General features: G+C 39.6%; 1 protein-coding gene across 5 annotated transcripts in view; it reads right to left on the bottom strand.

Moving 5' to 3' along the window:
- Positions 1-15,300, bottom strand: part of TOX (thymocyte selection associated high mobility group box) — a 296,409-nt gene that overhangs the window by 144,270 nt on the left and 136,839 nt on the right. For 4 of the 5 annotated variants that reach the window (XM_036071356.2, XM_078072364.1, XM_036071361.2 and 1 more), the window contains exon 2: positions 2,132-2,197. The exons of the other annotated variant lie outside the window; for it this stretch is intronic. In XM_036071356.2, coding sequence (XP_035927249.1) covers positions 2,132-2,197 — 66 coding nt within the window. The remainder of the gene's footprint in view (positions 1-2,131; positions 2,198-15,300) is intronic. 5 annotated transcript variants of the gene reach the window in all.

Genomic DNA, 15,300 nt, shown 5'->3' with positions numbered 1-15,300 from the left:
ACTAAAATCCTATTTATGGTTGCCGAAAGGGGTAAATTGATTAAAATTCCCCAAAAGAATACCAGGTAATGAATTTTTGAACAACACACTCTAAACACACAGTAAACAAAAGGAATGTTAAGTGTAAAATTTAGCGAAGGCCATTCAACTTATGTAATTTGCAAAGTTTATTTCCCCCAGAGTACGTATTATCTTGCATCAGTCTAATTTTTAAAGTAGCACATTCGAAAAACATTTTCATATGTGCTACATTATTAAAAAATAGTTTGCTTCTGGCGCACAAACCTGCCATATCTTTACAAAGCCCAAAAAGTATCTGGGGCCCTTTACACTTTCATAAATTATCACTGGTATTTAAAACATTCTTAGTAACTCCTGATTGAAATATTAAAAGAAATAATGTTAGTTGTTTGATTTTAGTCAGGGGCTTAATCTTATCCATTGTACTTGAATTTAAAAGTCTAAGGAGCCAAGTTGTTATGATGTATATGCTTTGAATTTCCAATCCTTTATCCAAAAGTCTTTAAGACGGACATAATGATTCTCTGAAAGGGAGCCGCTGCTTTATAACAGCAATCATTTATTGAGTTTGTGTTTCTACTGTTTCAAACAAATTCAATTAGCCCTTACACTTCAAAACCCTAAAGGCACCAAAGAGATGATACTGGGTTGCTTTAATCTAATAGTAATACTAAACTTGTCAGTACAATTTGGGGATTGATGGTTAGAAGAAAATTAATAGTAACATTTTTCATTTTTTAATCAAACAGTCCTATTCACAACTACCTATGGATCTCGGAGGCTACTTAGCCAAATGAATTCAGCGAAGTAAGAATTGTAAATGCAAAGCTCAGCCTTCCAAAGGTATTCTGAAAGTGATCAACTCAGCTGAATGGAAGGAAATGGAGTCCGGATCTTTTGAACTTAATGATGACCTTCTCGTCTGAACCATATAGTGTGGTTTCCAGAGTGTCTGCCAGGGAAGGCAGTGATGGTAATGACTTCTAAATGCAAAGTTCATGGAGAGGCAGGCTTGCCTCTGTTTTGAGTTAAGCACGAGACATTTTGTTCTTAGAGAAATTTCAAAGCTTCACAAAGTGCACCCCTAACATATACATTAGATTAATTCACTGACAACCACCATGAAGAAAAATAGAAGTTTTATTTTTGTTCTCTGTTCCCCCGACCCATCCCAGTTATCAAATATCTTTGGGCGGCTATGCAAGGCATTGAAAACCCCTGTGTTAGGGTTTACGCCATAGTTACTGATACATGAAACTTCAAACTGCCATGGTTTTGCTATTCTAGAAAAAAAAAAAATGTTCAAATCTACAAAATGCTCCTATGAACTCTCCCTCGCTTTCACTTATCCACGTGTTTATTTTTGCTCACAGTGTCCTTACATATTACATTACGCTGGCACCTTACGGCAGTTATAATTTTGCTTTAAATGCCCTCACTGGATTAAAGGGGCTGGTCTTAAGTATCTAAAAATAAATAGCCCAGAATTCACTTTTATAAATGTAACCATTTGCATTTTCATTGGACTTTTGTTGTCACTTCTCATGATTAAATACCTTGTCAACAATTCCCAGGGAAATGGATACAAACGTGCTCTTGAAAGGTTTCAATCAGATCATGCATTTTGGCCGGAAAGCTACCCACCCCAGTAGATTCTGAAAGCAGCCACATAGCGCTCACTGGCCACGTGATCTTGGTTATAAATATAACATTGTATTGAAAACTGCCCCAATAGTTGATAATTAAAGCTCTTTGTGACACGTGTAGCTTATAATGATTAAACTCCTCTATAGTCAGAAGCACAAATAACCTGCACCTGTAAAGACTTTATTTCCTAAAGGTAAAACAACTGTTTAGGAAAGATCATGCTGGCAAAACAGCTGCTTGCCATTCTGGAGAGAAAACAAGGTAGTATCTTACAACAAACGCCAACTCCCGTGTTTTATCAGCTCTATCTCATTAACTGGAAACAAGGCTTAAATGCTTTGTTTATAAATTATGATTATTCCTGATTGCGGCAGTTACTGATAGTGCTACTCATTTGCAATGCAACTCTTTGAATTTGTTTAATTACAATTTGAAACAAGGCAGAGAAGATTAATTAACCCACCTGGCTGGCTGGCACATAGTCCTGGCTCGGCTCTGTCATGCTCATATACATGTTCTCACCGTCAAACTGCGAATGAAATAATAGTAAACATTCAGCAATCTTGACTGTGTGCATGTTTGTTGTTGCTGTTTTCACCATCAAAGTGGAAAACAGTAGCCATAAAAAAAAAAAATACTGTGGTTGGGAATGCGGAAAATCTGTCATAGCGAGTGAGCCCCATCTTTTCTTTGATGTTTCTGTTGTCATCCTTCCTGACCCTGGATGTCAGTGATTTGGAGTAATTAGTGCTCTAGTAATTACAGCAAGCAAGCAAGAAATGAATGGTTTCCTTTCATCTGCAATCTGTTTTAAAACAAAAATGGCTCATTTTGCATACCATGTATACGGACTGCAGTTCTGTCGTAATGAAGTATTAAATGAATGGTGCTATCCACTACACAAATATACCAAGGCACGGCTCAAAACCTTCTGAGTTTAGCTCTCAAAAATGAAAAAGTGCAGAGCTTTTATAACAGGCCAAAACTGGCTTCATCGCAATAGCCTTATGATGAACAGTTTTAACTTCACAATAACACTGGAAAAGAGCACGTGGGACTGCAACCGGGGCTAAGAATGATCATGACAATGAATACCAGTAAAAATATACAAGCTCTGCGATTCAACATCCCTCCTTAAAGTTTTTCAGAGATACAGAATTCATATTGGTATTACGGATGCACAGAAATTCATACACGGATTAATGAGTCGGGAACAAGAAGGGAGGAGGAGATTCAGGGGGTACAATGGCAGAACCGTTGGATGGTTCAAGCAACGGCAACATAACAACAACAACAACAACATACTTTTCATTATTTGGGTTTTCGAAAGCAGTAATCACTCCATTCAGACTTAATCCCCAGCTATCTTTAGTCATTTGATAAATGGGCAAAGCATTCCTTTTTTTAATTCGAAGAAGAATTTCCCCTAGGAAATAATCAAGTGGACTAATACAGCCAGCTTCAAAGAGCTGACTCTGAATATACTTTCATTGCCAGACTAATTTCAGACATGGGAACTTGAAAATCTGAAAAATGACTTTTCAAGACAGAATAGTGTTACCGATGGAGGTGCAAATACACAGCAATATGGACATATTTTACATATCATCAAAAAAGGAGAAAATTGTGCTAATAGACCTCGCATTCCACCACCTCTGAGCTGCTAACGTAAGAGGAGTGTACAAACACTGGGATACCCTAAAGCCTCTGAACAGGAGCCTACAGCAGGTGGGTGCCCTGAAGATTCACAGAAACAAGTAAAGACCTTCCTAAGGACACTGAAGCACTCACAAGGTTAAGTTCAAGGAACCGAAGGATTTCCTCACCCATCACCTGGCAAATGTATTTCACGTTCTGTGAACAAACTTATCTAAACAGATATGAAATCACTTATTGAACGATGGGGTTGTGAGGACAAGTCAGAAATAGCACACTGAGAAAAGACTAGCTAGACATTTGGTTGCTTTGTCATCTGGCTCAGGAGCCCTGAGTCCAAGTGACTTACCCAAGGTTGCTTTTCCATCAGTCAGGTGAATGCCTTCAACCCAAAGATAGGCTAGCCCCAGTCAATCCACCTGTTACTGCTAACAACTCAAAACCTGACAAAAAGCATCAGTCAGCATTTCTCCACCCCCACCCACTGTTGGTTTGTTTGCAAATGTTTTTAATGTTAAGATGCCAAAGAACCATTTAAAATATGGACAGTTTCTCTGACTATAACAAACTCAACTGAACAGAAGTAGAGGAGTGGATCAAATACTCCACGGCCTATGCATATTCTAGAAATGTGTTACTTTCTATTTCATCATCTCTAACTCATTTTCTAAATCTGGTGTCGTTCTCAAGCCAACTAAGGCTTTGAAGTTTTGGTTTGAGTCTATCCAAAGTGTATGCTAATTGAACATATTCAATGTTACTGCTCTTGATAAGGACTCTTTCCTCAAAAAGTACCAATGCTTAACTAACGTTGAGCCAAGGCTGAAACAGCATTTTACAATAAAAGGTATGTGACTATGGGAATAGCTATTTTTTGGAGTACATTTCATGTCCCCATCACCTGCCTGGAGCTTTCCATGTATTAACTGATATGTATTAACTGATCCAATCTTCACAACAACCAAGAGTTAGGGATTATTATTGCATACATTCTACAAAGGAAGACACAAAGGCACAGAGAATTTAAGCGAGATGCTCAAGGTCACAGAGCCCTTACGAGGCAGGGCTGCCATTCAAAGGCCGGCAGCCTGACTTTCCAGCACATGCACTTAACCACCAGAACATATAAATAGATTCTGAATTATAACAATGAGTTAGCTATCAATTCTGAAAATAGTGTCAATAAATTATCAAAGCAGAGTGTTGGTGATATCTCGACCCCGAGATACTGTCCCGAATTTCTATGGCATTGTGAGACTTTCAAAAAAACAAGAGTCATATCATAGTGAGCTGCCAATTTAGTAATCAGGCTGGTGGAATATCTCCAGATTATTTATAATTAAGCCTCAAAGTATTGAGAGGAGGTAGGCTGATGGTTTATTTTGTGTCAACCTGACTGGGCCACAGGGTGCCCAGATATTTGGTCAGATATCATTCTGGGTATGTCTGTGAGGGTATTTTTGGATGAAATTAACATTTGAATTGGTAGAATGAGTAAAGAAGATCACCCTCTTTACTGGGGGGGTGGGCTTCGTCTAATCAGTTGAAGGCCTAAATGGCACAAAAAGGCTAACTCTCCTGAGTAAGAAGGAACTCCTACTACCTGACTGATTGAACTGGAACAACAGTCTTTTCCTGCCATCAGACTTGACTTGAAACATCAGCTCTTGGGTCTTAAGCCTGCCAGCTTTTGGACCGAAACTATCCCATGGGCTCTCCTTTCCAGCTTCTCCGCTATAGTTTTGGACTTCTTTGCCTCCACAGTCAAATGAGACAATTTCTTGTAACAAGTCACATGTCCTGTTGGTTCTGTTTCTCTGGTGAACCCTAACTAAGAAGCTCTGACAGCTTCATTCTAGAGGACCTCCGATGTAGAAACACACGAAGGGATGACATCTGTTTCATGCTGTGCCTGCTTTCTAGGGGGACAGAAGCCATGTGGATTTTGCTGTGAGAGTGCCTGAACTCACCGCGTCTCAGTACATCCCACATACATTCACACCTCTTCGCCCAGAATGCCTTTCTTCCCTTCTACTTCTCTTACACCCTTTGGGGTATTTTCTTACACTCCGTGGTTTCCCTTGGTCAGGGCTGGGCTGTCTCCAGCCTCTGGGCTCTCCCAGGGAGCCCTCTGGTTCCAGGGGGGTTTTGTTATTAGGAGCCTAACTGCACTGAGCTGGGAGCTACCAGAGGACACACTGCACATCTTAGTTATCTTTAGTGTCTCTATAGCTTAGGGCCAGTGCATAGTGCATCCTTAGGAAATGTCTCAATAACAAAAATTAAGTAATACTTGCTTGACTAGATAGATTACTTTCCTAGAGAAGGCGATCACTTGAGAAGAGAAAGAAGATTCAACTTTTAGAGAATGGTTTGAAGGCTTTGGAAAGGGGTCAGCTAAAAGTTTTACAGTGGATTAAAAGTGGTTACTCTAGAAGCAAAAGCCCTTTAAAAATGTACAGAAATAGCTAGAACACCATTACTCAAATACTAGGTGTCATTCTTCCTCAAGACTTGTATAATGAAAAAACATATAGACTGGCCAAGAAACAAGAGGCCAGGCTATAAATGAGCATATGCCCTCTTTCTGAAGAATTTTGAGTTGCCAAACAAAAATACTTACGTGTGTCAGAACAGGCCTAGTCATTCTCCTTGTGGTTGGACCAACTCTTGGGCCATGATCCCAGACACCGCCCTCCCCCAGACCCTACGCCCTCTCCACACACACCCCATCAGGTTAAGGTCATCGGTGTACTGTTCACAGCGCCCCCCACCCACACCCCTTCCAGGAGCTGATTCCAGGGATTCCCAGCAGGCCTTGCCCGGATGCACCATTCTTAAACTGCCCTCTGTGTTGTGGGCACTTGTCATTTAAAATGGAATTATGGCGCAGAGAGCTCTAGACTTTTGGTCTTGGAAAGATCCATGAAAGCCTCATATCTGAACCTCTCATGTTATGACTGGAGAAACAGATTTTTTATTGGTCACCTGGTCCATCTGGGACTAGAATCAAGGTCTGGATTCCTAGTAGAAGACTTTGCCACCACGACATGCTGCTTTATACTCCATCACTCATAGAACCAGGGGATCAGGCTCTATGATTCTTTGTATTTGCACATGGCTTAGGTGCATAACCCACAATCTTGTTGCATTCTTACATTAATGACCCTGCTTTGCTTTACCTGGGACCACATATTAGATGAACATTATTAATAATTGTTTTATTAAAAATAACTAATTACATTTCCTTATGTTTATCACAGTTATTATTCTTAGCAGTCAACTGAATTCAGGCATTATAACTTTTCAAAATATATCTAAGCATATGAGGACTTTTAATTTCCATGTATTCTCAATTTAAAACCTGAAGCAAAGTTTGAAAGAATAAAGAGGCTGGCTTATTTAAATCTAAATGTAAATGGCATCAACTCAGGATTAGCCTTTCTGACCAAGTGTTTTTATACTCTTTATTGTGTTTTCATTTCAAAGCACCAGGGGATGCAATCACATAAAAAGTCATTTATAATCTTCTACTACAGTTTTTTTGAAATTGTTTTTAGAGGATATTAACCAAACCCATAATCCCAAAGAGCTTTTCAAACTAGGTAGTTATTATATCTTCTATTTAAAAACTGAAAGCTGACATCCAACACTGTCTGAACATAGTGAATGATGAGCAAAAAAATGGGCAATATTAGGCTACCCAAACCACTAAAACCAGAAAAATCAAAGGCAGAATGTGAACTATAAATCAATCACTGGCATTGGTACAGGAAATGGGATCTTTTTAGGGAAACCATTAGAGGAAACCCAAAAAACTGCTCTTGGGGGGGTGGTGGAGAACCTCACAGAATCCATGAAACAGTACCGCATTGTATCGCCTATAAAAGGGAAAACCTTACATTTCTGGGTGTTTTCTGAAGGAATATTTGATACTTTGATTTTTTTTTAAGAGCTAAAAGTAGAAATGTTTATAGCAGGGAGTTAATTTGACATTTCTGAGAAGATGCATTATAATAAATCATAAGGGAGGGTAATCGCCTCAAAATAAAGTATCTATTTTTGTGTTGCTAGGCTCAATATAAGATTACAAGTCATCTTCCCCCCCCCTTTTTTTTTCTGAATAATGAAAGAAATAACTTAAGTTGGGGCAGTGAAGTCAAAGACTTTTGTTGTTTCATTGAAGCAAAGTATTTTGAAAGCTACCAGAAGGGTGATAATGAGCAGATGAGCATATAGCTTTCACTGGGGTTCCCATGCACAGGAACAATGTAGCCAATAAAAACAGAGCAAGGCAAACTCCTACACTTAGTACCCATCCTGCCATTCTCAAGGAATAAGGTCAGGAGACACTGGAGAGGGAATCTGTGTTTATTTATCTTCCAGCTTCAAGGCTGACCGTGTTGATGCAAGATAGTCTAAAGTAACATGCCTCCACGCGGAGCCAGGCTGAATGCAAAGAAAGCAGTTGCTCTGTTGGGGCTTTGAATGGACGCACATTACAACCTGAGAGCACACAGAACTGAAACAGGAAAGAGAAACCCCTTTCCGCAGACTCCTGTCACTTGAACTTGAGTGGTAAACACTCTGCTGCGGATCTGAATGGCACAGGGAAGAAATAGGATCCGGGCATAGCAAGGCTGCAGGGAAGGCTTGGCCACTCTCAGAGAGAGATTACTGGACCCCCAACTCAAATACTGTGCCCAGAACTTAGAATCTGGCCTCATTTTTTTTTTGGAACTGAATTTATATCTCATTTTTGTCCTCGTGATAGACTTATTTGGGGGAAGACTTGTCTATCGTGTTGCCTTGGTTAGTTTCGATAACTGAAATTGTCAATAATAATAATGCTATGCATAAACTTGTAACTCAAACAAACACTTGTATCTTCTTTGAAGTACAGGCTCCGTACTTAAGATCATGATGCCATGATGGTTCAAGCCATTTTTTTCACCTTTGCAGGCATTTTCGAATCACATCGAATGTATTAAGGCAGTTAGTTTTTCTAATTATCTTGTAATTATGGTGACTATTATTGCTCCCCATTTTACAGATGACAAAACTGAGGCAACAAAGGAGTTAAGTCGCTTGTCTGCGAGGGATCCAATCACATGTGCCCCAGCCCAGGTTTTCTCAACCTGCTTTGACTTTGCTTTCAGGACTGGCTGACACGGTGCCTGTAGTCCTGAAGCCCCCGGAAAGACCGCTTCCGCTGCCACTAAAGCTAGCGACTGAGGACCCCCACGCCTGGCACCAGCTTCCAGCAGGCGGCTCTGCACCTGGGCTAGAGCCAAAGAAGTTCTGCTTTCCCCCAGAGCTGGAGGGCCGAGCCACCTGTCCTGAGAGTGTGGAGGAAATGGGACCCAGGGGAGGGGACTGACCCACAGCATTCCCTGGGACCTATTTAGAGAAGCCCCTCATGCCCAGAAACCAGGAAGGATTTGTTGCAGCTTAGAAATGTGTGCCTCACCGTTTGTTCTCCCCGTCCCTTGTCTCCCTGTCTCGCTTCCTCTCTCCCTCACCCGAGTTTCCCTGGGCTTGTCCTCCCAGCGTTAGCACGTGAGCTTTCACTACATGCTCTCCTTTCTGGACAACTAGGACAGTGCCCAGTCGTAAGTGACGGTGGTCTTAGGGGCAGAGCTACGCTAATCTGATCCCATCTTTGCTCCGCTTTCATTATATTTTATTTAAGAATCATTAATTCTGGGGCACCTGCGTGGCTCAGTCGGTTAAGCAGCTGCCTTTTTGGCTCAGGTCATGATCCCAGGTTCCTGGGATCGAGCCCCACATCGGGCTCCCTGCTCAGCGGGGAGCCTGCTCCTCCCTCTGCCTGCTGCTCCCCCTGCTTGTGCTCTCTCTCTCTCTCTCTCTCAAATAAATAAATAAAATCTTAAAAAAAAATTGTTAATTCTATTTTCAATTCCTGTTGAAGACAGAAACAAACTTATGAAATTGTAATAAATAGAAGAACAAAGATTTTCCTGTATCATGAAAACATCACTCTATTTGAAAGAAAGAAAAATGCAAGTTTCTAGAAACCTTCATTAACCCCAAACTTCCAACACAAAGCAATACATTTTCATTATGCATTATTTAAGAAAGCAAAGAATGTGTGGGATAAAAGCTTAACTATCAGTCCAACTCTATTCTGGTGAATCTAATGGAAATAAGTTTAACCAATTGAAAATGCATGATTTTCGTTAAAAGGCCTCCCTCCACAAGGTGTGTGATACTAGAAAATCAGGAGCAATGATTTCTGATTCCAGGTAGGAACATTGTTTTTGAAATGAATTCCCAAGTAATTTCTGAATCTCTATAAAGCATAAAGCTGTAAAACTATACTGTTGAGTTGAAACTAGTGTCGTTTCAAATGATCGGTTCAGAACATTCTTTTAACTTGTCATGTTTTAGACAAATTTTTCTGAATCCATGCAGTAAGGGAACAATTTGAGAAGTGCATTCAAACTTGTTGGCAATCCTTACCTAAGCTTTATATTTCCACATGATATCAGCTCTCACCTCATTTACCACAGTCCCTAATCCTGCATAGATGTGGAATGAAAAGTATGAAAGTCATTACTTTTGGGGGGCTGGTTCTTTTATTGCTAGTATTCCTTCTTAAGCATGGGGAGCATTTTTCAGTATCTGACACGCACAGAAAAAAAGTGAGAGTATTTTTCTACACATGTCTGGTCTGGAAGATCATGCCCCTTTCTGGGAACCTCAAAACAAGAAGAATGAAAGAGACTAGCAGAAGTTCAGAGTATTGATAAGGTTATGAGACTTGCATGATGGATTTGCAAAAAAAGATTAACGGAGAAGTTATAGGCTGGTTAGGTGACAACTGAGTGGATTACAAACTTTTAAAAAAGATTTGAGGACAAACAATTATTGAATAATTTTGAAATTAAAAGTGGTAGTACCAAATAAAAATACAAATAGGAAGGTACAGAGTTATTAAGATGGAGATTCTCACTTCCCTATTATTATTACTCAGAAAATAACATTGTGCCTAAATATAACAATGATGTTACAGGAATAGACTTATGGTAATTAAAATCTCCTAATGGTAGGACAGGTGTTGAAATATATTTTGGTATTTTCAGGGCAGACTTGACCAATTAGAAATACAAGAGGTTCAGTTTATATCCACCCCCTTTTTTCTTTTTGAGATCGTATTTGACATTTATTTTTTTCAAGTTCCAAAGAGTTTCTGTTTTCCAAATAGAAACATAATGACATTGTAAGAAACTGGATTAAATCCTTCAGGTTATTGAGTCTGAGCCTGTCCACTGTGAAAGGAAGCAAAGCTCTATTTGGCATGTATCTATCATTTTGAGAAACCAGGAAGTCACTCAATCCATTTGTTATATCAGGAGTATAATTTTTAAATTTTCTTTAACATCTTCAAATACTATTTAGTTGTATCTATTTTTGCATAACCTCCTTTGATATTTAATCCGTGATCTCATGTGACTTTCCCTGCCGACTTATCCACATTTTTCTGAAGCTTATGGAATAATTTTCCCTGCATTAGCTTAAGGCTTTGTGCAGAAGATGTCCCCCTTCCCAAGGCATATGCATTATGTGTGTCTATAGAGTTTCCATTCCAAAGTTTCTTTTATTGTCTTCATGTTTATAGTAGTTCAAACTACTCCCCTTAGATTGTCCTGCACTCTCATTTGACTTTTTTTTTTTTTTTTTGGGTAGCATTCTCCCCAGTCCTTCATCCTCCCTTGCCAGAAACATGTCAGAGCTGAAACTACAAGTCTTGTTGCTGGAAACAGAGAGTGTGCTTCTGCTCAAAGCCTTATTTATACTGCATGGTGAGAAGTGATTGGTCTCCTTTGTTTTATTTTCTGGAATGGCACCGTATGATGCTCTTTTGTTGAAAAATTGAGAGAAAAAACTATCACCACGTGGGACAATTGGGGGTAAGCCATCCAGCCTGGTCCATTAAAATTCAATGGTACTGACACTTTCCAGATAAAAATGTGGTAGTTATTCATTCATTCATTCATTCAACAAATGCTCATGTTGCACCTACTATGTGCCAGGCCCCAGTCCCGGCGATAGCAGCTAACATGAATTTTCTGCTTCTTGTATAACAGGTGCACACATGTATTTACTCATTTAATCCTTACAACAGCCCTGTGAGGCAGGTGGTATTTGTGTCCTTTATCAATAAGGACAGTGAGCCTGAAGGAATTGAGTAAGCTAGAAGAGGTAGAGCAGAGCCTCAGTTCTGGTCTGTCTGATGGCGGAAAAGTATCTAGCAGGAGAAATCAGCTCAAGGAAGACAAGAACCTTGCCAAAGAAATGCTCAATCAACATGCAAGTTTTAGGAATCCCAATGTAAATGCAGCATTATGAATATCATAACCAATTCAAGGACTATCAGGACAGCAGACCTTATTCTATTATTTCTGTAACAGTACCCACTGACCAACGACGGGTATTTCTTGTAAGAACACGCTTTATGGGGCACCTGGGTAGCTCAGTCGGTTAAGTGACTGTCTTCTGCTCAGGTCATGATCCTGGAGTCCCGGGATCGAGTCCCGCATCGGGCTCGCTGCTCAGCAGGGAGTCTGCTTCTCCCTCTGACCCTCCCCCGTCTCGTGCTCTCTCTCTCTCTCAAATAAATAAATAAAATCTTAAAAAAAAAATTAAAAAAAAGAACACGCTTTACTCCACAGTCAGGCTAACAGAACCAGAGCAGTCAGCAGAAGCAGGAGGCATGTTACGAAAACCAGAGTCAAACGATCCAGGGCGGAGTTTCGGACCCCTCTCTGCCACTCAGTGGCTGTGAACTTGGGAAGACGTGGCCCTGCCGTGGGACTGTCATGAAGGCCAGGCCTGCCTGGGGAATCACCCAGCACCACACTCATGTCTACCAGATACTCAAAGTGAGTCCCTTACCTTTCTCTCTACTGCATGATACCCTAGACGATGCCAGGATCAGTGCGTTACACTCATCTTCCTGCTTAAAATTCTTCACTACTCTCTCAGGTTTTCAAGGAAATTTCAACGTCCTTAGTTTTCAAACACAAGGCCCTTCATGATAAGAATGACTCTACCACTTGTACATGGCTGATGTCCACTCTGAAAGGCCTGGGCCGCTGCCAGTGCCAGTAGTTAAGATGATTAGGGAGTTGAGCAACCATTCTGGAACATTCTGGGTGTGAAAGGAGGGACTGAACAATTATGACTGAATAAAAGGCATGAACTTGGACTTTCCCAGCCAATGAGTTTCTTCCCACCTGAAGGTAAGCCTGCCCTAAAATGGCTGATGATTTAGGGTCCTTCCTCTGTGCCAACCTAAGTTCTCTATGGCATCTGGTGCTTTCCTGAAGCTTCTATGTCATTGTATTGCCCTTGTTTCACGACCTCTCTCCTACACTGGCCTACGAACTCTTTGAAGGCAAGGACCTTCCTCTTCATTTTTCTATCCCCAGCACCGAGCTTAGGCCAAGCATGTAGTATTTCCAAAATGGCAATGATGAATGATTAAATAAATTCAGTGCAATATTGTGAGAACGAAAATCATCTCAGATATCTCGCCATTCTGTTATTCTGCAGTAGCATTTATTCCATGTGCTTTCAATTCCAAATCAATTTCTATCCATGAAAATAACTGCTCCCCCAGAGGCATTGGGCAACACCTTCTGCAAACCACATCGCACCCTAGCTTTCCCTTCCTTCCTGTCCTACAGGGACCAAATTTTCTTCCCTTCCTCTCATTGGAATCATTTGAAAAGAAGTTCACTTTATGAGATCTTAGATAATCGCTAACATCTTCATGGTACCAAGTAGGCAAGACCAGTTCCAGTAAGCAGATTGTGCCCATGCGGCTCCAGCTCAAGCTAGTTTATTTTTTCATGCTGACGTCAGGCTGCTGGTGAACATTTTGCTCTCTGAATCATCTCCAAATCTATCCCGGCATGCTAATGAAAAGCCGACTGGATTGGCAGACAGAATGCAAGTCATTCCTCCCCTTTCCTCATGTGGTCTGTAAGTAATTCAGGGCCTCTTGTTCCCTGGGAGGCATGGCAGAATAGGACAGAATTTAGGAGAGATTCCACCATGGAGTGGGTTTGAAATGAGAAGACCCTGATAGGAGTCCTGGTTCAGACACTTCTTAGTAGATTGGTCTTGTATATGTTCTTTGTGCAATTATTTCAGATTCAAAATGAGATATACCAAAGCATTGATAATGACAGAGCACTAAACATGTAAACACTGTGCTACATTCTGGAAACTATGGTACTTCTGCCTTATGGTAAGTTTATTGGACTGTTTCTGTCATTTGTTGGAAAGATCGATAGGCAGAAAGTATTGCAAAATCAGGCTCAGTATGCCCTAAATTCGCCTGCAAAGAGGTCTTTAATAGAGAAAGTGATAGGTAGACATTATTTTTTAATCACTATCCTTGTAAGTGCACCATCCTACCTTAAATATTAGATAAAAGCAATGGAGTAGACAAAAGAAAATAGTAGTGTAGTCACCAAATAAATGAAAACCTTATAGAGCATCATGTGTGTATCTATGTGCCCATAAATATGTGTATAAGCACATGTACTTTACATATGTACATATTTATTTACTATGTGTGTGTGCAAAATATTTTTCTCCAGAAATGTTCTTTATTTGGCTTTCATTTATGTTATTTTAGGTTATATAGGAGAGCAATATTAAAAACCACCACATAAAATTGCAGAAGTTGTCTGAAAATGCAAAGCACAACTGAATGTCTCTCTTAATTTACAGAGAAACTGTTACCCAGTCATAGTGAACTACATTATATCACATTCACTAAACTTGCTTCAGGTGAATTTATTGTCATAAAATGAAGATTTCAGACAGTTCTGGCATAAAAAAATGCAATGTTATACTTAAATATATAGTAGTAAGATATAGAATGATATAGGTCTCCTATAGCATTTTATTTTTCATAGCTTATTAGCTTTAAGCATTAAATTATCCACAAGATAACAATCGCTCATTGTATTTTATGGAGCTATATAACAATTTCTGTTCTGGTTCACCAGTTGCATAACTCAGCGAGATACTTAGGCTGTTTCAGTAATCAGTCAATGTTCCTTATAATGCTCACATCAAAGAAATTATGTAATCTCTACTGCTCTGTAACCTATTATTTCACTTTCTGTAAGAAACTTTACATTATTAATACCTTTTGCACATTTCCTATTTGCTATGAAAAATTCTGGAATAATACATTTTTATAACCATTTAGTAAATTAATATTAATGTTAGATTAAGTGGTCTCAGGACTTCTTTGTTTGAAATGCCTTCTCAGTAGTTCTGAGCAAAATGTACATATTTTAAATATATCTAATGAGTCTTGTCACTAAGAAATCCTTCAATGTTACTTAAGACATTCAACTTGAAACAAATAATTTAAACATGTATAGAAGTCAGAATAGAATGGAAACTAAACATTAGAGCAAGATCAAATTATCCAAGATGGATTTTTATCTTAAAAGCAGAACAACGTTGCCTTTTCTTCAGAGCTAACTTGACCTTCCTCAGAAAGTTATATTATAGTGCTTATTGCCCATTGTACATGATATAGGCAACAAAGCTCTTTGGACACATGACGGGAAAATACCTTGCATCTAATACGTAAAATCCATATTTTAAGATGCCCCCACTGCATCCCAGTTTCAGGCAACGAAACTGCATTTGTAACAACACATTTGTATTAGCAGTTCCAAAAGCTAATGTAGTTTCTCAAAACATGTACATTCCTACCTTTATGCAGATCGTAAGCTGTGCTTTCTAAAACTGAATTTTTACACTGTTGAAAAGGAAAGGGCCTGTGGATATGCATTTTTAGGAAAGCTTATGAGGCTTCATACATCTCCTGTTTTCTCCACAACTCCTCTATTTCATCCATTAGCAGTCACTGAAGACTATTTTCAGTCCAGCATTCTTTAAGGTGTGAGGCTGATTTAA

Source organism: Halichoerus grypus, chromosome 5, assembly GCF_964656455.1.
Source record: "Halichoerus grypus chromosome 5, mHalGry1.hap1.1, whole genome shotgun sequence".
Classification (NCBI taxonomy): Eukaryota; Metazoa; Chordata; class Mammalia; order Carnivora; family Phocidae; genus Halichoerus; species Halichoerus grypus.
Note: the sequence above shows the minus strand (reverse complement) of the source record. Positions and strands in the feature narration are given on the sequence as shown.